At 36.5% G+C, this 24,293-nt stretch overlaps 1 protein-coding gene across 6 annotated transcripts in view; it reads left to right on the top strand.

Annotated features, from left to right (window-relative positions):
- CPED1 (cadherin like and PC-esterase domain containing 1) overlaps window positions 1–24,293 on the top strand; it is a 145,615-nt gene that overhangs the window by 58,831 nt on the left and 62,491 nt on the right. For 3 of the 6 annotated variants that reach the window (XR_005955466.1, XM_041471579.1, XM_041471578.1), the window contains exons 8-16: window positions 1,482–1,624; window positions 2,994–3,066; window positions 4,620–4,787; window positions 5,722–5,850; window positions 6,869–7,038; window positions 12,683–12,750; window positions 13,077–13,121; window positions 15,009–15,195; window positions 15,965–16,133. Coding sequence is in view for 5 of the 6 variants with exons in the window: in XM_041471579.1 (XP_041327513.1) it covers window positions 1,482–1,624; window positions 2,994–3,066; window positions 4,620–4,787; window positions 5,722–5,850; window positions 6,869–7,038; window positions 12,683–12,750; window positions 13,077–13,121; window positions 15,009–15,195; window positions 15,965–16,133 (1,152 nt within the window). In the remaining variant the exon portion in view is untranslated. The remainder of the gene's footprint in view (window positions 1–1,481; window positions 1,625–2,993; window positions 3,067–4,619; window positions 4,788–5,721; window positions 5,851–6,868; window positions 7,039–12,682; window positions 12,751–13,076; window positions 13,122–15,008; window positions 15,196–15,964; window positions 16,134–24,293) is intronic. The other 3 variants (XM_041471580.1, XM_041471581.1, XM_041471582.1) reach the window with 3 other exon arrangements.

The raw sequence follows: 24,293 nt of genomic DNA on the forward strand, positions 1-24,293 counted from the left end.
TAAAGAAGACAGTGGTACCTAGTGACAGATCAGGAGACCATGGGCACAAACTGAAACTTGGCATGTTCCTTCTGAGCATCAAGAAACACTTTTACTTTGAGGGTGACCAAGCACTGGCACAGGTTGCCCAGAGAAGTTGTGGAAGTCTTTATCCTTGGAAGTATTCAAAGGCTTTCTGGACACAATTCTGGGCAACCGACTGTAGATAACCCTGCGTAAGCAGGGGGGTTGGACCAGATGACCCCCAGAGCACCCTATGGTTCTGCAGTCATGTCTTGGAGCTAAAATATCACATTAAACTTTGTTGCAGACTTTTACCAAGGCCCTGGCTTGGGTAACCCAACTGCTGTGGGTACTTGTTCGTGGCTGTAGCAGTCCAAGGCAGATAGAGAGGTTCCAAGTATATCAGTCCTCAGGAGTTGTCTACAGTTGTCTACAGAAGCCTAAGTGCTTCCATCATGTTACCCCACTGAGGCATGTATAAGTGGGTGATAATAGAAAATATACACTGACATTTCTAAATAAATGTCATAGAGAAATTCCCAGAAATAATCAGAAAATTTTCCTTTCTTAATGTTAATATAAAATGTGTTCTGCATACACTTTACATTCTTTATTTCTCAAGATCGTAGTTTTTTGCTATGTCAAAGCGTGTCCTTGGTAGTATAGTACTGCTTTATTATCTAACAGTTTTACATAGTTCAGATCGTAATTGGGTTCTGTGCTGTATGATAACTCTAATGGAAATATGGTTCAAAGGCAGCCCCTTTCTTAGCACCAAGGACTCATAGTACAAAACTTACCTATGTCCCACTCTTCACTGGGTCTCTGTGCTGCTCCAGTTGTTTCCCCAAATCTCTATCTGAAGTGATGATAAGGGTGAATTTGCATGAGTGATGAAAGCACCTGAGGCCAGTACTGTGCAGGCCAGTAAATAAGCCATTGGGAGGATTCATGAGTCTGAAAACCACAGAATATGCAGACTTTGGTCAAAACACAGGCTGCAGTGGCTGATTATTTTCCCAGCATCTTTCTTCTATACTCTGTTTAAAGCTTGTTGACCAGGGGTAAGGATTTGTAGTCAAGGTCCAGTGAGATAGCCCTTGGCACAGTATATTAAGAAAAGAGCAGGCTTTTACTTCAAGTGTGCTATTCCCACTGATGAAGATACAAGCGGTTTTTTGAGGATTTTTGCCTAGAACCAGTGACAGCAAAAGGTTTTATCAAAGTCAGCTTAGATTCTGAGCAATATTTTTAAAACCATTAATACAGATTTTGTTTCTGATATACTTATTTGTAAATAAAACGTCATTTTTTATTAGTATGCTATGTGGAGCTTTTCATTCCACTTTATTGTACAAATGAATAAGAATTGAAGATGATATTCCAAGGCAATTTTTATTTCTATCAGTCTTTTAATTTACGATTTTAAGCACTGATTTATTGTACATGCTCAAAAATATATGTATTCTCTTTCACAGCTGCAAAGGTTTTTTGAGATATTCTTCAGAAACAGTTCTCCCCAACAAGCCTTCAACAACATGAAGGAGGCTATAAACAAACTTCTACTTGTAACTGAGGTCTTCAGCAAATCATCTGCCTCAGGACCAAATTCTTTCAATCAGTAAGTGACTTGCAGTAGTCATTGTAATGCTAGTGTCAAGATAGCTCCTTAGAAAAGAATAAAAACTGCAGAAGATACAAGAATCTTAAAATAAAAAAATTCCTATCAATTTCATACTTCTTTATAAAGTAAGGACATGCTGCATTTAAGGAGTACAACTCAATATTCACAGTGTTTCTAGTTTGTGAAAAGGTTATGATGAATACTTAGGACCAGATGCTGTCCTAATGAAGTGTTTCAGGCAGCACAAATTAACAGAAATCACTCACAACTGGGCTAGTCCTAACATACATAAAGCTGTATTTCCTTTCAGTGAGCATTCTGTCATATGTCAAATATTTAATGCTAGAGTAGCCCAGGTTGTTCAGAGCTGGCTCTGGCAAGCAATCTGAACAAGAGACACTGTAAAACACATTATAAAGTGTATGCTATGAAATATACTTAGGCACCAACAGTCACATTTCTGTGTGTAATCACTACTACTAGTGTTATAATTCTTACACATAAATCAACCTCAATTATGTAATACTTTTACTAAATAAAATTATTATTTGTTCTGTGTACGTTATGCCCCATCCCTGACATTTTTATGATAAGTACTAAATAAGTTGCTATTTATTAAATTTATGTGTTTAAGCTATTTTGAGAACCAGGTGTTTTAGTAGCAGTAATGTAAAGCTCATTATTTGACTCACACAAGTTGGAAATAAAGCTTACATTGTGAGTGGAGAGGGTAGCAAAGAGGGGAGGAGTGTAATGGGGATGAAGCTATTTTGACAGTGGTCGAAAATCCCTTTTTTACCAATGAAATGTACTCTCTTGTTTGTGTTACACAAGACTTGCTTATAACTCCTGGTCCATGCCTCCAAACATCCCCATAGCTGCAGCAGAGCTCTTTGCTCAACTGAGCGTGGGGTGTTTCACCATCTCTTCCCCTCCAAGTATCTTCAAAGCTTTTGCAGGATCTCATTCACCCTCCTCAAAAGGCACTTTTCCCTTCAGTATAATTTACCTCCCTCTATGTCAAACATTAAAACCACCTTTATATAGCACTATTTTCATCAGCTCACAATCTGACTCCTTCCGTGTTTGATGCTGCTGACTCTTGTTAGAAATTTATTAAGTCTGTATCACATGTTGTTTCTTGACCTATGTGTGTATGTTTTCCTGCATGTCTTCTCTGGACCTGTGTGTGTATTGAATTTTGCTGTGTGTGGGACATGGTTCAATTATGAGCTTGGCAGTCCTAGGTTTATGATTGGAAACAATGATCTTAAAGGTCTTTTCCAACCTAAATTATTCTATGATTCTATATTTCACAACAGTACCTATCATCACAGAAACTGATTCTTTTTATGTTGTGTTTCAGATGCAGCCAATGTTTTCAAATGCTAACCTTTGATATTGGATTCAGCATGTCCATATACCCAGTAGTTCTTAAGGTGAGAAAATTGCACAAATTATTGCTTCACTCAAAAAAAAATTACACCAAGAACACAGCAGAAAAACCTCTTTGATAGGTACCCTCAAATGTCTAAGAAATGTACCAACACTTTAATATTAATTTTGGCTGATTGTGAAGAGTTTCTGTAGACGAAACCAGTTTTTAGAGTCAGAGTTCCTGTGATGAAATTCACCAGACCATCAAAATGTGCAAACTTTTCAGTTTACATTAAAAGATTAACTATTACCCCAAATGAATATCAGTGAAACAAAATCCATAGGAAGCACTGCGTGAAAGTGGAGTTAGGTTTTAAATGTGACAGACCAAAGATGAATGGAGGAAGTTAAAAAACCACAATTGGCTCTTAATATGAATTAAAGTTCTTCATAAATTGGATTGTACTTCATCATTTCATTACCTGCTTTGACCTCCACTGTGCTGCCTTCTTCCTGGATGATCCACAAGGCCCTTAAAACCAGGGAAATGAGACTTTTGCCAGTTTCTGTACCACTCCTGCCTCAGAACAACCTGTTCTAAAGCATTTATTATACTGCTTTCCAGCTGTTCTCATTACCTCATGTATACACATAAATATGCATATGCTTAGGTATGTAAAATGTTTCTTTATGATATACAAATATTAACAAAAATTAGTTAATATATCTCCACTTAAAATCTGTTCAAGTGTCTAGTAATAACAGTGCAGTTAATCTCTGCATTCTTCAGAAAAAAAATCCTTTAAACACATAGGAAAAATACACATATGAAAGAAAGTTTGCAGAATTTAAAAAGTTCATGAGGACAATATTTTTAATTAGTCTAAGAAGACTTATTTAGCTAGTGGTATGTCATAACAACTCAATAATTGCATACCAGGCTGTAAAAAAATTATCCCAGAAGAGCTTAAAAAATAAAACATAACATTTGTCTTCCTGTATAGAAGTTAAGAACTATTCAACAATTCAACTATTATCCATTACCCGTAAGTTTACAGTAAATCAGTAGGATTTAGGATTTTCTTCTGAAAAAACAAATGTCTTTAGAAAATAGCTGTTGATAACTAATGCAGCATTGACTTTGAATATTATACCATTGGAATTTATAGTATGCACACAACCTATTCATATTGGTGCTATATTTGTGTTTATTAGTGTTCTAGTCATATTTCGTAACCATGAATTTGTTAATTGTGTTTATATATTGTAAAACTTATACTTTCATCCGTAGTAAGAGATGTTCGGTAGTAATCCTTAGCACATGAGTTTTTAATGAGTTATATTAATATATAACCTGATATTTTATATTTTTAATCAAATTTCAAATCAAATACGGTAAAAAAATCTTTTCACGTGTGTCTGCAATACTGCACTCTGTGCACCGGAGGGCAGCAAACATTGCGCTATGGAGTTGTGGCAGACAATGTGGCGCAGCATTTGTTGTTTTATAATCCTGTCATTTTGTGTTGTTAAAGTCCCAGTTTAGTATTTATTGCTATGAGAAGACTGGACTTTTTATTTAAACTGTAAATTTTTATAATTTTTTTTCCAACAGGTGCATGAAAACTTTGACTTCCAAGTTGAGAATGAGTCAACTACTCAGGACCAAATTTCCAAAGAACTTCTTTTTGAAGATACATTTAAATTTCTCTTATCTAATGAATCCTCAACAACCAGTTCCATAGAAGCTTTGCAAAAAATATATGAATCATCTGTGAGCAAGGTTGTTCACTCCAACTTTTTTGCATTATTATTTGAAAATATTTAATTTTAAATTTTTAGCTTCTGAAATTGTTTGTGCCAGCTTATAGAATGAAGGACTTATTTAATCAGAACCATCTTTTATTGTATTCTTTGGAGTAAAACTGTATTTGTATTGAACAATTGAGGGTTTTTTTTGGTAAAAAATCCACACTCAAATTATGTAATTTTCAAAAATACTGTGATTGAAAGATATATTTAAAGCTTTAAAAATCAATTTTCCCACTCTTTTTTAAAATGGTCTTTTTTTAATATAAATATCTATGTGTTTTCACAATTTCATCCAGAATTGGTTAACTCATGCATGGAGATCCATGAGCATCAGAATTAGATTATATTCCTTACAACTTTGTGTCCAATTCTCAATGCAAGATCCAGTTCCAGTATTTTTAATTTTTTGCATTTATAGAATCTGCATAAATTTTACTTCGCTAGTGAAAACCATTTCTGAGAAGCTGAAATCTCTTTCAGCAATATTTCTCTCAGTCTGGGAACTTTTAAGGATTCATTTCTGAGGAGTCTCTTGCTTGAAAGTCTTATGGGGACTAAATTATCCAGGCAACTTTTGCCTCTCGGACAGATGTAGCTAAAACAGGGTCATGGGATTCTAAATTTATGTCAGGATAAGGTAGAAAGCTGCAGACATCCAGACATGCAGTGATATGATTACCCAGCCCATGTTCCAGACACAAGTAGTTTCTGTGGGTTCGTTTCTAGACAAAGCTAGGGCACAGTCTGCTTTATTCTAGACTGAAAAATAGGATGAAAAAAAATAGGATGAAAAAAATAGAACTCTCTAGGAGCTGGCTGGCTGAGGTTACGGCTGGCTGAGAGCTGCTTGTTTCTATGATCAGTGAAGGGATTGGGGTCTAATGAAAGCACATTGATTTCACCAGAACATGCTGCCCTTTCCTTCCCAGGATGGAACATACAACAGAGAAAATGAGCAATGTTTTTCTTTGGAAGAGATAAATTCAATGACTACTTTCATAAAGGAGCTGAAGAGTCTTGGACAATTTGAGCTGGTAAAATAAATAGGGTTTTGTTTTATTGGATATATATTTTGTGTAAATCTCTTAACATTTCTCCTTCATTACTATTCTCTGCTGTCTCTGGCATATGTAATTAGGCTAGATTGGCAGGGAAGCAAGAAGATAGAGGCAACACTGATTTTACTTTGGTGGATCATTTAAATTTAATTTAAAATAGATAAAGAAATAAGCAGAGTATTTGAACTTCCACTGAACAGGACAGCTAAAGCAGAAATGGAGACCAGGAAATAGAAGGAAAGGAAAAGAAGGAGAACCATGTAAATGACTAATAAGGTGGTAAGAAAATAGAATGACAACGAAGCAAAAGCACTAGTGACTGGACAGACTAGAGAAAGTACAGTACTGAGATCATGATCAGAGAGTAGATGTAGATGAAAAACTGGCAAAACAAAGCAGGTGGAATATGTTCTCTTCTTCATGCTTTGAGTTCATTTTTGGAGAACACAGATGGAGGAATAACAGTGTCTGTGAATAGGCAGAGTTAATGAGGGAAATGGTGAGTATTCAGAAAATAAAGGATTTGCAACTGAGTGTTGTTCAGGAAGTGTGTGTGATATCACGATTTCTGTGAGACTTCCTGGATGAGTATTAGGGATAGAGAGTGATGACGCTTTCTGAAGAAGCATTGAGTCTAATAGATCTGGAATTCCTAGAATCATCTGTGTTGGAAGGGGCCCAGAAGGATCATCAAGTCCAACTCTTAATGGCTAATACAGGGATTGAATCTGTGACCTTGGTATTAGCTTCATTCTGTGATCAACTGAGCTAACCTCAGGGCCAGTTCAGAGACAGAGGAGATCAACTTCCATGTCAATACTGCTAATCCTGATTTGCAAGGCTGGGCATGACAGTCCTTTTCAAAGTAAGTGGGAAAGAGCATTAATATATAACCAGCCCTATGCTGTATATACTATCTTCTGATCATTTTTCACATCTTTGCATTCTACAAATATCATACTGTGTTGTCTCAAATCAGTGTCTCTCTTCTCAGCTTTTCCCTTCTTCTGCACCCAAGATCCAAATGTTGCTGCATGACCTGTATCGAATGGTAGACCCAATGAGGCGGTTCAGTTCGGTCCTGGCTGTGCACTGGTTGCTTTCCTGTGTCCTTCAACAGTTCCAGTTCATGAATAAAGAGGCACATACAAATCTTTCAGAGTGGTAAGACAACTATTATAAATGTTGAAGGTAGTTTCTCAGTTATATAATTGGAATATCTCCAGTGAGCATCATAAAGCTTAATCCTTCAGTAGATGTATGTGTACTTGCAACCCTTGAGATGAAGGTCAATCAGCCCATACAGAGCCCTTCCAGCCATTTGGCCATCAAAACTGGAGCTAGGTTCCTAAATAAAACAGGTTTTGCTTCTCTATCTAATATGAAGGACTCTGGATTGAAAAATTAATTGGAACAATGGTAATTTTTTAAAAGAAAGATCAGTTAGGTACATTTTTTTTCTAAACCACTGTAAACTCTAAATTAGGAGCATTTCCCAGGGTTAAGACTGTCTTAATTTATGCACCAACTAAAAGCAAAACTGTACAGAAAACATAAAATCTCAGGTGAAGATTTTTCTAAAATAATTAATAATTTTGATTGGCTACAAATTTTCTGTCCCACAAAAGACAGGTCAGAAAGCATAATACTCTGAGTACATCATTTTAACTCCTTGTGAAATGATGGGAAAAATGATATAATGACAAGGTTAGATCCACTGAACTTTTGGCAAGAAATTTTAACTTTCATGAGGAGAGAAAGAGAGAAAGAGGAAAGGAATGACAGAACAAGGGAAGAAGCAAGGGTGGAGGGAAGGAAGGAAGGAAGGAAGGAAGGAAGGAAGGAAGGAAGGAGTAAACATAGTACACTGTATGTTTAGTATAAAATTTTTCAAAATGTGTTTTCTGTTTTCTTTATTTCTTAGCTAATGATGTTTCATATACATGTATGCCATACTGACTACTGACATTTATGATTTACAAACAAGGACTTGGGAACAGAGGCACATTAGACAGTGTGTATGTTTCATTCCACTGAGTCTCAAGATGAATGTGTGAATGATATTAGTATGTACATTTTGCTGGGAGAATGCTGTAGTGAGTATATAAGGCATCTGTAAGATTTAAGTTTTAATTTTGTTCCTCATTGAATTGGGCAAATTTCAGCAAATCGATAATTATCTGTATGTGTCTTTGTTTTACTGTAAAGGGGAGCTTATACTTTAGCATTGTCCTAGGTATCTGTTTGTTAGTGTTTTAAATATACACAGTTCCATGAAAGTGCTAAATTATTGTTGCTACTGCCGATCACTCCGATCACTCCCCTGAGAAGTAACTCAAAGATGCAGCTGTTTGCATTCATATGTAAGCCCTTGCCCTTTTGCAGAAATATTTAGGTTTGCATATCAAAGCATACCAACCTTTAGCAGCTTTCTGTTCTAATCTAAGCTGTGCCACTCACTCACTTTGAGCAAGCCCCTTGGCCTCTTTTTTCTCCTTCAAGCTCGACATTATTGTATGTGTATAAATATGTAGAAGTACCATGACCTTTCTCCAGGGCATAGGCCAATCTGATTCTTTGCTCTTTATTTTTCTGCAGTGGCTAAGCTAATAACAACATTCTCTTCATTTACTGTATTAAAAACCATGTCCTTTGACATTGCTAAACCAGAATCTTAGCTACATGCATGTGAGGGTGATGCATGTGTCAGATATGCATGTGATTATAATTAATTGCAGGGAAGAAAGAGCTTAGTTGTACTTACTCCCCAAATAACTCAGGTATGCATTCTCTTTGAGCCTTGATTAAACTTTTTTTCCCCCCAGCTTTGATGAGTCTTTATATCAGAACACTTTTCCTGACTTTCTTCAGTTAAGGCCAGGCTGTTTGGTCAATTTGTTTATCAGTTCTTATTTCTCTGACTGTGGAAAACTGGTATTTCCATTTATCAAATCTAGAGATTGCATAACTGACTGTTCAAGCAGACAAGAAATATATGGGAAAAGTAGTGACTTCTGACTGAGGTCTCGTTCAATTACTTCATTCACTGATCATGACACCATAGGATGAAGGCAGGATATAAAGATGTTTCCTAGTCTACATATTTTAACTCATTTCATCTATATGACTAGTATTGAAGCCATAAATAGTATTAGTGAACTCTCTGAATTCCTTCCACAGGAGAAACAAGAAGAACTCTAGAGACTCATCTCAAACTATAATGAAATAATTACAGCCTAGGTGAAAATGACCACCTCAGATGTATTGGTATAAGATATTACACCTAAAGTGTACTCTGAAAAATTTTTTTGACATATTTTTATGGACTTTTTTCAGCTCTGTGCAGTTTATGCTCATGATATGACTAGGACATACATAACTGCTGCCTTTTGGAATAGGGGCAATGAGGTGTCATGGAAAGTATATTTGGCTATGTCAGATAGCATGGAAGAATCAGATTAGTGAGTAAAGCTAACCTTTCTGTATCTGCAAAAGACAAAAACCTAAGCAGGTGAAAGAGCTGCAAATGTTTTTTGAAATCAATGATATATTTGGAAAAGTGGTTCTAGCTTCTTATATGCAAGCCCTTTTTTAGTTCAAACTGGAAGCATCAGCCCTCAGACTGAATTTGGGCTGAAAATACTTTTTTGGAATTTAACTTGGTCATGTCAATTACCTGGGAAGTCTGAGAAATTAACATGTTTTGGACTATGGGACAGAAAAAGGCAATGACAAATGAAGGCAAGGCTAAGATCACTGACCTAGAATGGGAGGAGTGAGAGACAGAAAGAAGGATTAAGAGAGACAGTTGGATTAAGTGCCAGGAAATTAATCCCACTCTTGCATCTGAAATTTTTTATTTCACTTCTGAAGATCAGCACAAGGTATTTCATTTAAGGACCCAAATGCCCTCATGGAAACTGTGACTGAAGCCAAACAAACACTCTACAAAATAGAGAACTTATTTTGAAGACAGAACTACATAACATCATCTAAAGAAAGAAAATTCATAACTCTACTGAATATTGAAATATGGTCTCAATCTTGAGTTTATGACCCGTTAAAAGTTGCACCTTTCTCAACTAACATATCCATCAGAGACACCTGAAGTGGCTAGTTTTTTTTTTCTTTTTATATTTAAATCTTGTGAAATATTCTATTTATACATGTCCTTCATTGGTGATTGTCTGATTGCACAGACAATCAGAGCTGTATTACTGTTGCTACTGTCAATCCTTTGTTTGCTGAATCAGAGAGATGCCTAAAGAGCAGGTTCACAGTTAATAGTTTGGGATGTACACATTGGGAATATTCTGCAAGGTACATTTGACAAACATGCACTCACCAAGGGTACTGACATACATAAGTTTCATTAGAGCTAACTGCAAAGTGTATAGGCAAGGAGCACCTCTGTACTTGACACCTCCAAGATCCTAAGTAAATAGGGCATCTGTACTCAAACAGATGAAGGTTCTTTCTTGAGTAACAGCATGTGAAGGAAAGGAGTCTGCAAAGCTCTCTGTATTAGGAGGAGCTTCATAACTGCATCATATCTCAGTCTGCTGATTGCAAGGATTTTGGACAAAGGAAAGCTTCATGGTGCGGATGATTAAAAAGCTCGTGCTGCAGCAGAGATAAATCATTGAACCACAGAGTCATTTATATTGGAAAGGTTTCTCTCATCCTATCACTTATTATATGGGAGAATGACTCCTCCTGGTACAACCTTGTTTCAGGGAGTTGTAGAGAGTGATAAGGTCTCCCCTGAGCCTCTTTTTCTCCAGACTAAACACCCTCACCTCACTGAGCCACTCCTCATAAGCCTTGTGCTGCAGCCCCTCCTCCAGCTTCATTACCCTTCTCTGGACATGCTCCAGCACCTCAATGTCTCATGTAGTGAGAAGCCAAAACTGAACATTAGATTCAAGGTGTGACCTCACCAGTGCTAAGTTCAGGGGAACGATCACTGCCCCAGTCCTGCTGGCTATGTTGTAATCTGAGTATCTTTCTCTAATATGATTTCCAAATATTACATTTTGGTACCCCTCTATAATCAGATATAGTTATTATATGTCTCTTAATGCGGTCTGAAGTTAATTGCAGTCTCTACAGATTTGAGAGTCATACAGGTCATGCTGTTCCTTTGTAAGCAGGGACCTTGCAGTTATGGTGGCTCTCCTGCCACACTCCTGAGATGTTCTCTGACTAAACCAAAGTGTGTCATTCTGTAGAATTAAGACATGTTGCTTTCACTGTAAAACAGGGTTTGGGACTAGGCAAGCAAAAAAGGAACAGCAGAGAGAAAAAATTTATTTTGTTCAGGTGCCAGATGTACGAAGCAAAGAAACGCAGACTCCCCAGGCAGGTGCAAAGGAGAGCTGCTTTATTGCAAAAGCCAGGCCTTTTTAAGCAGCCAGACCTTTATCAGTTACATAGTTTTAAATCATAACAAACATAATTCAACCAACCACCATACACTACGATGTGAACATGTAAGGGTTATATAACTTGTTTTTCTACTTCTAATTCAGCTGAGTCACTTTGGGATAGTCCTCTTCTACCTAGCTGAAGTAGCAGGCCTGAGCCATGAATTTACAAGGATAACAAGGCCCTTATTTTATAAGGCTTTACCTATATGCAACAGTATTTGACAGATGTTAGCTTTTACATCCTTGACAAGCAGAAAAAGGGGTGCAAAATTCCTTACAACTTGGAAAGCAAGCCCTCCAAAAGTTTGTTAAGTGTCTCCTTTGCAGTAGGTAATGAATTTGCATGGATTTAGGGTGGTTGTCTAGACACTGCAAGCTCAGAACTACATTTTCCTGCACACACAAGTCTGCCAGCTGCTTCTTACCTTATCTCATTGAGTTAATGCAGAAATCTCTTGTATCACTGGGCATTTTTTTAGCACTGGACAGTTTACCTTTTTCCATGATTGACCTCAATACTGCTTTCAGAAGCTCCTGTTGAAACATCAGTGATGGATGATTGCACAGAACAGTATTGCCACCTCCCTTTCTTGGCACAGATAGTGGCTTTGTGTTCTTCAAAATCTGAATTGCAGTATCCAGGATCAAGCTGCATTATAAGAACTTCTAAAGGAAATACTCAGAGGAAAACCAGTGAAAGCTTCAAGAAATGCTAATGGACCTCCAAAAAAGTCTTATCAGCCAGAGGGTTGAAGAGAAGCCTACTCCCGTTTTTTCTGCCATGCTACCAAAATTCTACTTGAAAGAAAAAATATGCAGAGTTCACAATATGGGCACCATTGACACATTGATTATTTGTTGCAATTTACTTGTCATTTTTTTTCACAGAGATTTTACATACACACACACACACATATGCATAGAGGTTCCATTTTAGGAATTTGTGCTAACATCAGCACAGATAATCCCCTGGAGACATGCCTTCATTTTTATTTAATTATTTTTGAGCAAAGTCTAAATTTAATCTGAAGTATATGCAAAATAACCTATTGTATAAGCAGTTAAAAGATATGGTTTGGTTTATTTTATCCTTGGCTACATCCACTCTTCCTTTTTCCAGCAATGCAACTATATTTTGGAATTTATTTCTTTTTTTCTATTGTGATGTGCTGCCATGTGTTCTGGAATGTGTGTTTTCTGTTACGTTCACTCAGGTAATATCTCTAATGCTGGGAATATGAATCCAGAAGGTTCATTTTTCTATGGAAAATACTAAAATGCTGTGTGCCCTGGGGTACCATATGGAAATTTTTACAAAATATTTCATTGTTTCTGTTCCTTCCATTCATGTCAAAATATGTCTGTTATTGAATTGACAGGCAACTTTCTCAAGAAAATGCAAGTCCTAAGCAGAATGTTCCTTCTGACTTCAGGAAGAATCATGAAGGTAAGGGTCCAGAGTGAAATAATTTATACAGTATGTTTTTCCTATCTGTATTATTTCTGATAACATGTGGATTTAGATCACATTGCCTTGCATTCCAGCTGGAAAGTCTTGGCTTACTACATATAAAAGACCAATTTCTTCCTTATCTTATGTAAGTTGCTATGTGGGACCCATGAGCAGCATTTGCAAGCCCAAAGTAAAGATTTTGCACTGTAAAGAATAAAAGTACAATGTGTCTCTTAAAAGTAAAAAATGGTTACTTCTCCAATAGGACTGTAATCAAAGTGAAAACAGAAAATTATTAGCTATTTCTGTTTATCTTTCAGCATTTCATTATTCCAGTAAGACTGGAGAAAGACAATGTAGTTATGGTAAGTAAAGGTCTTTCTAGAGCACAGAGGGGAAAAAAATTCTTGAAAAAAATGTCATGAGTTTCTCTACATTATCTCTAAGTGAATAGAGTATTTGTAGGCTTTTACTGAGAAAAAAAGGATTTTTAAGTATCAAGAATCTTTATACAAGCTCAATAAATGGGCTATTTTGTTAAATAAGCCTCAAAACTAAAATTAAACTTTGCTGTATGTGCATATTAATGTAAGGATTCCAGAACTCATTGATCTCTTGTCAGACTTCAATAGAATTTTGCTCCCCGTCTTTCCAATAACCTCAGCATACATTTGCTCTTGTGGAAAAACCTTTAAACTTGTCTGGAGTTTAATCAGCTTTGTTTAAAGCTTTTTCTTCAGCTCGATAATAGAGTATTAAGGAGCTGCTTAAGAGATGAGGAGTTTCTGTAAAATATCTGCTTGTCAGAATTTTTAAAGATATAAAAGACGTAAAATATATATGTAAAATATATATGTAAAGACGTAAAATATATATATATTTTGGTGGTAGCAATGTTTTCTGCTGCCTTCCTCATTCTCAAATTATCTGAAGGGCACATTTTTAAATGTGAAGCCATTGCTCTATAGTGGAAAGCTTTTGCTACACATTGAGCCTCAAGTCCCCTCAGTTGCTGATCTCATGCTGCCTCCAGGAGCTACTGTTTTGCCAGATAGAGGCCAAAATTACTCCTAGGCTGGCTAAGTGGCATCACCATTCTAACTGCATGATCCTTTATTTTAAAAATATCTCAATTAATTTTACTTTGAAATTCCTTCTAATTTTTAAGCTAGTAGTGAGACAACATTTCTAAGTAAGGTATACAGAATATAGAGAAATGTTTATACTCATCTGTGAGGGGGATGGTTTAAATACGTTCTCTATGTCAATGTGTAACTCTCTATTCCCCTACAAAGCTAGCCCAAATTCCGTTCTTCCACTGGAATATCTTCCCTTAAATTTTAATCCATGCATCAGAGTTCTCAAATTGCCCTGTTTTGTTTCTCAAGGCAGATATTTCAAAGTAGAAATAAAAATATTTGCATCATTTTTGAGTCTTTTAAGCCACAAAAATTTTCAGATATTATAGTAAAGGAGGTTCCTATCTGCAGTATTTTCTGAAGTATCCAGTTTAAAACATGTACTAATGAATATATGTGTAAAGCAGGTTTGAATGTATTATACTGTAAATCGGAATCCAATAGGCTGGATTAAAATATTTGTCATAAGTAGGTTGCCAGCAAATATTCTCATGAGTAATTTGGCAAACACTATGAAATAAAGGACACACTTGAGCAAATAGGATTTGACTGTGGAGATTTCATACACAGGAAAGGAGCTGGAATTTGTTGATATAGGAATTTTAATAAAACATTCTTCCAGCTGTACTGCAAATGACCTCATGGGTCTTGATATCTCCATGTGACTTGTTCTTATGAACAGTAAGAGTGTGTCTAACTTATTTTGATTTTTATTGGAAATTACATTTGTACATAAACCCTGTACACAGCCTGGTACCTAAGCAGGTTATGAATTTTGGCCTACCTCTTCTTTAGGTTTCAGTTAACTAACTTGAGACAGATCTCCCAGACTTAATCCTTCCATTTTCAAAGGCTTACCCAGGCTTTGAGTTTTGTGACTAGGACTTAAGTGATTGGACACCAAATGTCTAAAATCCCTCCAAGGCCTACAGATTTCTCTCAAGTGCCATTACAAACTCCATTAAAACTTTGCAGCAGGATTATGAGTCTCAAATCACTAGGCATTAAATATCTTGCCACTGTACATGGTATCAATCTGCCAGAAGTTGCATGTTGTTCCAAAATGATCATACAGTTCTCTTTTTTTTTTTGTTTGATATCTTCTTGGAACAGATAAAGATACCCAATCTCATATCAGACAGATCTTCACCAGTCCACAGCTGGACTTGAATCCTCAGTTTAATCCAAAGATCAGAGAATACTATGCAGAAGTGCCATTTGACATGGTGACAGTGAAGATAGGAGCAGAACCCTCTAACTGTCAATGCAACGTACACCTTGACAACAAAAAAGGGCCAAGGTATGAGCAACAAAATATGAGTATAAAGACATAATTTTGGAAATATGTTATAATGTTCCCGAATTTTTTTTTCATTTCCAATGCAGGGAAATTAAATAATTTAAATAGAATCATTAAATCATTTAAATGTCATTAAATTCTTCCCCCCAATGTTTTCCTGTTTTAATGTTAACTGAAGTTTACATGAAGTCAACATGAAAAACCTGAAAGATTTCTTTCTTTTATGATGAAAAAGAATAGCAAGATGTTCTTTACGCTGAAAAGTAAAAGCCCTGCATGTGCAGGTTCTGTGCCTTTCAGCATTTATTTCCCTGCTAAAGGAAGAAGAGCGCAGCTTGGCTTTGCTCTGGTTTGTCTCTCTGAGCAGTTTGTCCGGGAATCCATCACGTTTGGTTAGTGGACAATTTCAGCAGCTAGCTACACTTCTGATTGTATTTTTCTCCCTGCTGACTTCATCACAAATTTGGGCCTGTCAGGAACTATTGTCCCTAATGATTTCTTTCACAGATTTCATGTCAGAATATTTGCCACTGCCACTGTTTTCACTAAATTTTACTCTCAGTATTTTTTCTTCTTGAAAGATCTTCAAATACTTACAAATCCTATTTTCCACTGTTTTTATTTAAAAGCTTTTGTATTTTGTAAGAGAAAGAAAATGTTAGAAGTAGCAGTCTCTAGGAGCGAGTAAAGTTTAGCAGCCATAGATAAAAGAGTGTAAATCTTTGTTTCTTTAGTGATTATTGCACTTTGTTCCTATTTTGTCATACAGCATTGCTAACTACCCCCTTGGCCTTGGATTGAACAAAGTCATCATTCTCTTAACGGATGACTCGCAACCCAGCCCTGAGATTGTGAGCAGCTACAGAATCACAATTTATCGAGAAGACCGCCCCAGCCTCCCTTTGTTTGATGACTACATGATGTGTGGGTTTGTGCAGGTATTGTCTCTGCATTCTTTTGTGGTACACATTAATGGGAATAGCTGGTTTCTGTTCATCCCATGGTATAAATTAGGGTACATGAGCCAAAGCTTATGCAGAGCTAGTTTTTTTGAGATTGTATGAAATTCAGCATTTATGCAACATTTTGGATATAAAAGGCAAGCCCAATATAAGTACCTGTTACCATGTATTTGAGAGCTCCAGGTTAAGTAATCCTTACCTTGGTCAGCCAAAACTTTCTTATGACTTTTTATAACTGTCTTTCTTTGACATTGGAACCATGGAAATCCTTTTACCAGGAAAGATATTTATGATGACTGTCCATTTATCAGTGTTCAAGACAAATGCTGCTACATAATTTATGAATGAAAACTGTTTATTCTACATCAATAAACACAATAAAAAAAAGCCTCCCTCATAATTCCAGAGGAAGGGATGACTGTTGCTGACATCACATTTAGCCAAATACAGATTTGGGATGCACATAATTTACTCCCAACAAACAGCAGTCCTTAGGAAGGAATGGGTCTGTTGAATGAAAAAAAGGAGCAGTCTATCCAATATAGCTTAATAAAGGCTGGGAAAGGGGATTTCAGACTAAATTATACACAAAAATAGAAGAAAGCTAATGAAAGTAACAGTGAAGATTTCAGTTAGTGAAACTATAGTGATAAAAATATTATGCACAAGAGAGAAAACCTGGGACACATGCTGGATCAGAGCTGTTTGTATTCCAGAGTTTGAGGACTCTTGGCTGCTGCTTGATATGATGGACAAATAAAAACCAGGCAGTTCAAAGCAGGAAGTGACATTATAAATGGTAATCACTGGCAGTGCATTTTTCTTTGGAATTTTAGGCAAATTAAAAGGATTGGTGGGTTCGTTCCAGAGCATCCAGGAGTAAAATATTTTGTCACAATTAATTCTGCAACCAGGAAGCAGAATTTTCAGAAGTATTGTGTTGAAACTGTCATGCTTGTTCATGTCAGATATCTAATCCTATCTTTATTTATTTTCTATAAGAAGATCTTAGTATATCCTTTAGCAAAACTTGCTTCCCTTCCCTGGTTTCTTTCCATATACTGCAGAAGAGGTTGGGAGACCAGGGTGGTAGAAGGCAGAGCATTTATATGGTGGGGATTTTGTTTTTCTTATGGATAAATAAGCACTAGGGCTTAAAACAGGAGTCAAAGAGATTATAAATGTTGATAGCAATTTATATGTTGACAATAATTATCTCAATCTGCAAATCAGGACTGCCAGAGAAAATGTAGGTAGTAATCACAGTGTACCGACTGCTGACCTGAATACCTGATTGTGGTGTTGTCTGACCCTCCACCTATTCTCTGTTTCTTCTCTTAGACTTCTCTTACAAGCTCAAAAGGTCAAGGACCATCTTCTTACTATTTGCACTGACTCAACCCTGCATCGAATAGTTGCTACAGCAAAATAAGTATGAACACATATAATAGCTGAGATTTCAGTTCAGCTGTACAGCAACGTACTTGATGTCTTAAGTATGACTTGGTACGAAAAGGAGAACAGCAGTAAGTTGAACTAGAGTTATATTACTAGGAGAACACACTGGCTGGAAAGATGTGAGGAGAGCTCTTTTTGTTTCCTTATTTGGGACAAGTATCTGAGTGTAGGAACAGGAATTCAACCTAAAAAGTATCTTCTGACAGCAGAGTTTACACTCTTGTTAATGTTTTATCACACCATTTATGAGGCTGAGTGAATCTTTGAAGCACTGTGAGGGCAAAGAGATCTAGACTGATAAAAATGAAAAGTGTTTTAGAAATTTCTTTTGATTGAGCTCGGTTTTCTGCTCCTCTGTGAATAACTACCCTCTAACTAATACAGTTGTTCAGAGCTAGGGATGACTTCAGGAGTTTAGAGTAAAAATGGGATGAAAAGCATTCTTGTGGTATCTAATAAGCACTGTGAAGATACAGTATGAGATTCTAAAGGAACTTTCAGATATGTTAGAGGCAAACTTATCAGAGAGTGCCTTTAAAAAACAAACAAAGGCTGGAGCTGGAGATAGAAATGGCATTCTAAGACATTTAAAAGTCTGCATTTTTTCCTATTTGCTAGAACAGAATGTATTGCCTATTGCTTAGAATGATTTTTTTATCAACACAAAACTCAGGTCTTAAACAGCATCATTACATTTTGCTCTTCCTACCAGAGAAAGTTATGCAGTCTTGCAGAGCCCGTTGATACACCCCCATCAGTGGCATGAATATGAAAATGAAAGTGGTTCTCTTAATAATGAAACCTTGTTTTAGGAGAAAAAGGATAAATACAACACGAGCTGATGGAGTCTTTGGACACTTGGACACTTAACTAGGCACAAGTGGAATCACACATGAGGAGAGAAAGGCCACTGATAGTGGTGTGGTCTTTCTCATAGAAGGCTTCAGTTAAAATTCTTATCCAGCAGCTTTTTTTCCTCATTTTCTTTTATGTTTAATCTCTTTAGGATATTCAGGTTTCACTGCAAGATGATACTATAAGGAAGCTTACAATAAAAAGACAGAGTGTGGGATGTGGTTTCCAAAAATCTAACAATTCTCATGCCGTTGAATAATCCTGGATTAATTTCAAGGTATTGAGTTGAGAAGTGTGTGGATCCATGCCTTGCAACCCCTAAAAAAGGGAAAAAACATTGTCTTCTGTACTTTTTGATAGCAGCTGTAATATCCCCATTAAAACCAAATTAGTGGAGGATAAACTGTGATCTCACAATAGCACCTTCAGCAGATTTGTTTGCGTTCCATTCTGTGTTCTGCATTTTGACAGTATTGTTTGGACTGCAAATAGAGAAGTTACTGATTTTTGCTTGAACTTAATTTTATGCAATTGCTGACAATATTCAAATTAAGTCTCCTTGAAAGAAGTGGTGCCATTTCATTATCACCTCTGAAGCTGTGATATGGAAGACAGTCAAAATCCAAGGCAGTCAGCAGAAAAACCAGTGAGCTCTTAAGACAGAGTTATCAGCATCACTCTCAAGTGAAAGATGCCAGACTATGTACATACTGTCATAAAGGACAAAATATTTTATTCATTCTTGCACTGCCCATTATCTTTAAAATGCAAACAGATCTATCTATGTCTCATTTGAAATGTGTGGATGCTGCCTCTGATTGTTAATTTTTGCCTAGTTGCAATCATGGGGATTAACTACTGATCTGCTTAGGGAACCTTTTTTGACCCTGTGAACTTCTGTATCTATTTGTACCTACAGTGTCCTGTTGCCACATGGCTTGCTTTGTTTCTTTGTTTGGACGGTTGGTTGTGGGTGAGATTGGGTTTGGTTTGTTGTTGTTGTTGTATTTTAATAATACATATATTTATTTGGGTTTGCATTTATATGGAAAGCAATGTATAGCTAATGCTATATTTTATAGCATAGTGTGTTTCATTCTCTTTCATTTTCTTTTGTGCATTTGTACATTTGATTACAAAATCAGTGCAGTGCAGTGGGCTGATATTCTGGCTGTCCTACAGCTTTTGCAGATCTGAAAGAACTAACTTGCAGAACAGCTTCAAAAACTTCCCTGATTTTTATAGAACATCTTATTCTTATGTATTATTATCTCTTGTATTTTTGTAAATCCTTTTATCATATTCTTTTCCTGATAGCTTAAGACACCCAGCAGAGCTTATGATGAGATAATGGCATAGCATTGCTGATGTATAACACTAAACAGCTGCAATGCAGCTGGAAACAAGATGCTAGCAACAACGTATTTATTTCTCTCTCTGTCTACTAAACTCCCGTGGATCAAAAAGCAATTAAGACCTAATTAAGACCTAAGACTAGCATATTAAGTATATTTAACTTTTGCACAAACTTTTTGGAGTAGAGATGAAAAAAATCTTTAGAAAGGAAGAAGCCTTAAAAAAAAAAAAAAAAAAAAAAAAAGGAAGTAATTTCATTTTTGTGTTCAGGAGAGAGAATGCCTAAATGGGAATACCTGATTTTTTTTCAGCTCAAGTTATACATTTCCAAAGGAAAATAGAATGATTTTACTTTGTTTTAAACTGTGTGCTGTTGCCATTGCAAAACTTTTCATACCAGACAGTAGAAGTAAAAACTGTCAATTATAGAAACACGTATTAACTCTTTGCCTGGTACTTCCATGCAAAGATTTCAAAAAACCTTGCAAATATTGAATAATGTGAAAAAAAAAAAAACAACCAAAACACCAAAACACAAAAAAACACCCCCAACCAAACAGCTTAGGAGAAAAACAAAGAGCTTCTCCTGTAGTAGGACAGGCTGGACGCACACTACTCTCTCTGAATTTCCCATTAGCTTCATTAGATTCAGTATGATCACCATTAGAAATGACCCATCTCTTCTGTCCTAAGGACATTGTAAATGCTGTGAACAGACTCTTGGGTTTTGCTGTGGTTATTGTAGCAGCAGTTGACCCTCTTAGCAGTCCTGAGTTGGAGTGTTTTGCTTGAAAAGGCATGGAAAGTGCATATGTAGAACTACAGTCTAATTATATCAGCAACCAGACTGTATGTTATTGGCAAATTTAGCTTACTTCCCTTTTAGATAAAAAAAGAATATCCATTATAGGAGAAATCATGCATTGCATTTGTCTGCCTTCTCAGGTATAGAGCTGGTGAAAATTTTTTTTAGTGGTTTTGAATTTTTTAGAAAACAACATAAAAATGCCCCAGACATCAAAAAACTAGTTTTAGTTCTTTTTTTTTTTTTTTTTTGTGGTTGTTGTTGTGATTCAAAAGAGGATGTTTTGATTCAGAGAGGACTATTTGATTTAAAATTTTTAGCATTCAGAATTTGTATTGGTATAGCTGTTAGATATTTTATCCATTGTGTAGCCCAAAATGCTAATTCTTTTCAAAGAGGGAGTGGCTGGGACAACCAAAAAGCTCACTCATTAGATCTGAAATAGCCAAGTCTAAATTTTCCTCAGAAACACTGGTGAGAGCACAGTATGACAGTAACGTTTTCCAGGAGTAATGCCAACTTAAGCATCCCTTTCCCTGCCTGCAGCTACTCATAAATCAGATGGGAAAACTTTTTAAGATTAACTAGTTTCTAGGATAAGGTTGTAATTTCCTCTGTGTGAACACAAGGGAGGGGGTAAGTGCAGGGGCAGAAATTAGCTGCTGAGCACAGAAGGAGGGTTAGTGCGTGCCGTTTAAGGCAGGTTTTTTTCTTCATGAAAGAAATTCACATTGAGATTGGATTTAAAGCTCTTGCTGGTTTTAAATGAGCAGGAGCTTCATGTTCAAAAATTGTAGAAGTGATTTATGGATGAAAACACGCAAAGCACTAAAAATACTTTTGCATTACTATTAACATATAAATTATTTTGTTTCTGTGTGGCTGCAACCCACTTCCCAGGAAAAACAAAGTGAGGTTCACATAGCCTTGAGGTGCAAATACGTAGCAAACTGAACATGTGTTAAATTGTCAGCAGTTCAGGTGAAAGCCACAAAATAGAGAGCTAATAGAGAGAGACTGCCATACAAAGAAGGCTGAGGTCTTACATCTCCAACTGCTGGATGTCAGCATGGTTCAATTAATTTCAGGGGAGCAATTCCAAGTTATACTGATTGAGTATCTGTCCTGACAGAAATATACAGCTGAATTCTTTTCCATTATATATGCCAGGCAATGCTTATGAGTGAATTCACTTGCATAAAACTGCTGAATTTTTTAGTGATTTTCCTAAATATCTAGGTGAAATAACATCTTAGAATAATCTAGAAAACTACTTGAAGGTGTTTTAAAGTATTTAAAGATCAAGGGATGTTTAATCACCATTCACTGTAAGTATAAACTGAACAAATACCTAAATTGAATAACAACTTGGTGCTTTTAAAAAGTATATTTAAGATGATGTAGAAGGGAGAGATGTAAATAATAAATACATTTAGCTAATTTTCATGTAGAGGGTTAATTTGTGTATGTATCTCAGAGCAAACTTTGTAGAGTCAGCATGTTCTGTCTTTGTCGACATCTATACCACTGGGGAAAGAAGGCTTACCGCATTTTCTTAATTATACCAAAGACTTTTGTGATGATTTAAAGTGTCACTCTGCAGATGAGTCAGAGGAACAATTAACAATTGTGATGGATATTCTTTACATTTATGCAGTTCTGTGCTAAACTCCTTTTGGATTTCAGAATCAGGATGTTGCTGTTAGGCTGACATCTTAATCAGCAACCAGCATCTGCTGCTTTAAGGAAATGTCCCAAAACCACAGCAGAGCATAGATCCATCATCTGAAGGAATTAATATAATGTTCTAGGAGTCAAGCCCATCTTTCACCTACAGAGTTAGCTTCATAGACAGCCTGCACTATCATCTGGTAGTCACAAGTTCACATAATCAGTGCTCTCTGTGGGACATCTGCTGTACTCTGAAGAGGCCACACAGAGCAATGGGCACCACTTGGGAATAAAATGGAAAGGAATACCAAAAGAACGAGTCTGTATGTGCTTCTATTTAGGCATCTCTTGCTCTGAGCATGGAATAAAAATTTATAGTTTTATTCTGTATCTCCAGTAGACTGTGCCTGACTAGGATCGTCATCCTCCTCTCCAATACTTTGGGGATGTTACATTACAGAGCCCAAACTTTAAGGCTCAGGTTCATGTTGGCACCAGCTGCCTGGAGAAAAGTTTATAGTCTTCCAGTTTACAGCATTTTCCTTACACTCCTGATTTTATACTTGTTGCACTTAGTCTTCTCTATGTAGCCAAGTTTCCTGTTTAACATGTGATTCAAGATTAATACCAGATAACCTTCTGGAAATGTTTCCAGAAGTTTCAGGCAGAGACTGAAGAGAGTGGATGTTTCCATGTAGCAGCAGCTACATTTGTCTTTATGACAAGGCACTGTGCTTGCGAAATGGTGTGTTACATGGATTACTGATGGATAAATTGCTTTGAGACAATTCATATGAATACTCAGTGGGTCAACAGTTATAAGCCAGTGGTGACTGGGATGACACCAAAGAACTAATTTGGTTTATCATCATTAGCCAGAAGTTTTAAGTTGCTATAATAATTAGGCCTTAAAGACTGAGAATTTTATAGGCAGCTTTCAGCCTTAGTTTTTCCAATGTTCCTTTACCTTGGTTGGCACTCTTGTGGATAAGAACTTCTTAAGTCAGGAGTGATATCACTCCTCAGCACTACTGAATTTATTGACACAACTAGAGTTGTTTGCATCTCCTTCCTCAGCAGTGGAAAATTTAGTATCTCCTAGCATTCTTTTCTTCTTTTATGTGTTTGTAATTTAGCACAGTCTTACTAGGAACATCCCACCCCCCTAGATACTCAGGTGACTCCTGACTTGAATTGTTATTTTGCTGTTATGCTGCCACAGAAAAATGTCATTAGTAGAAAATTATGTGATAAAAGATAAACCTCAACAACCTGACAATTCCATTATTTTGTGTGCTCACGCCATTCTTCCCTTTCATACAATTACTGATGAAATCCCATGAGTGTGCATGACACCTTAAAGATAGAGAAGATGAAGATCTGCCCATAAACTAGCCAAGGAGAAACTCATAAATGCTTAACTAAAAATAACAGGGAGTTAAATTGTGACCTGTATGATTGCAACTTGTGAACAAAGTCCCACTGGTGCTAGTGGAGTGTATGGCTGGACATTTCAGCCTTACAGTGTCTGCTCCCTATGGTGCTACAGGATGGGGAGATGCTGAGGCAGATACAGTGCTGTGGGTGCAGATTTTGTAGATACACTGCTGTCTCTGAGCCCATGACAGACTGCTAGTACAGACTGGAAGAGATCCAGGTTTTTCTGATTCCTTGCCTTTAACCTAAGGATTAAAATGTCTTTTTAAATAATAGCAGCAAATCATTGTGGGTGGCTGTGAAAGGAGACAGATGACAGTAATGCTGGGTAGGCAATTTTGCTCCTGAGAGAACGCTGTTCTCTGGAAAAGTTTATCAGAAAACCTATTTTTATATAATTTTTGTCAGCTATGTGGTTTTTTGTTTGTGCTCAGTTATCAGGCAATCATCCCACATATCTAGGTTTTCAGTTATGATCCTTCTTTGCTCTTATTTTTGATGTTTTTAATATAATACAGGTCCAGTAACACTACTGGAATCAATTACATTTTGCT

This window comes from Pyrgilauda ruficollis, unplaced genomic scaffold (genome assembly GCF_017590135.1).
Source record: "Pyrgilauda ruficollis isolate IOZ18807 unplaced genomic scaffold, ASM1759013v1 scaffold27, whole genome shotgun sequence".
In the NCBI taxonomy this organism is placed as follows: Eukaryota; Metazoa; Chordata; class Aves; order Passeriformes; family Passeridae; genus Pyrgilauda; species Pyrgilauda ruficollis.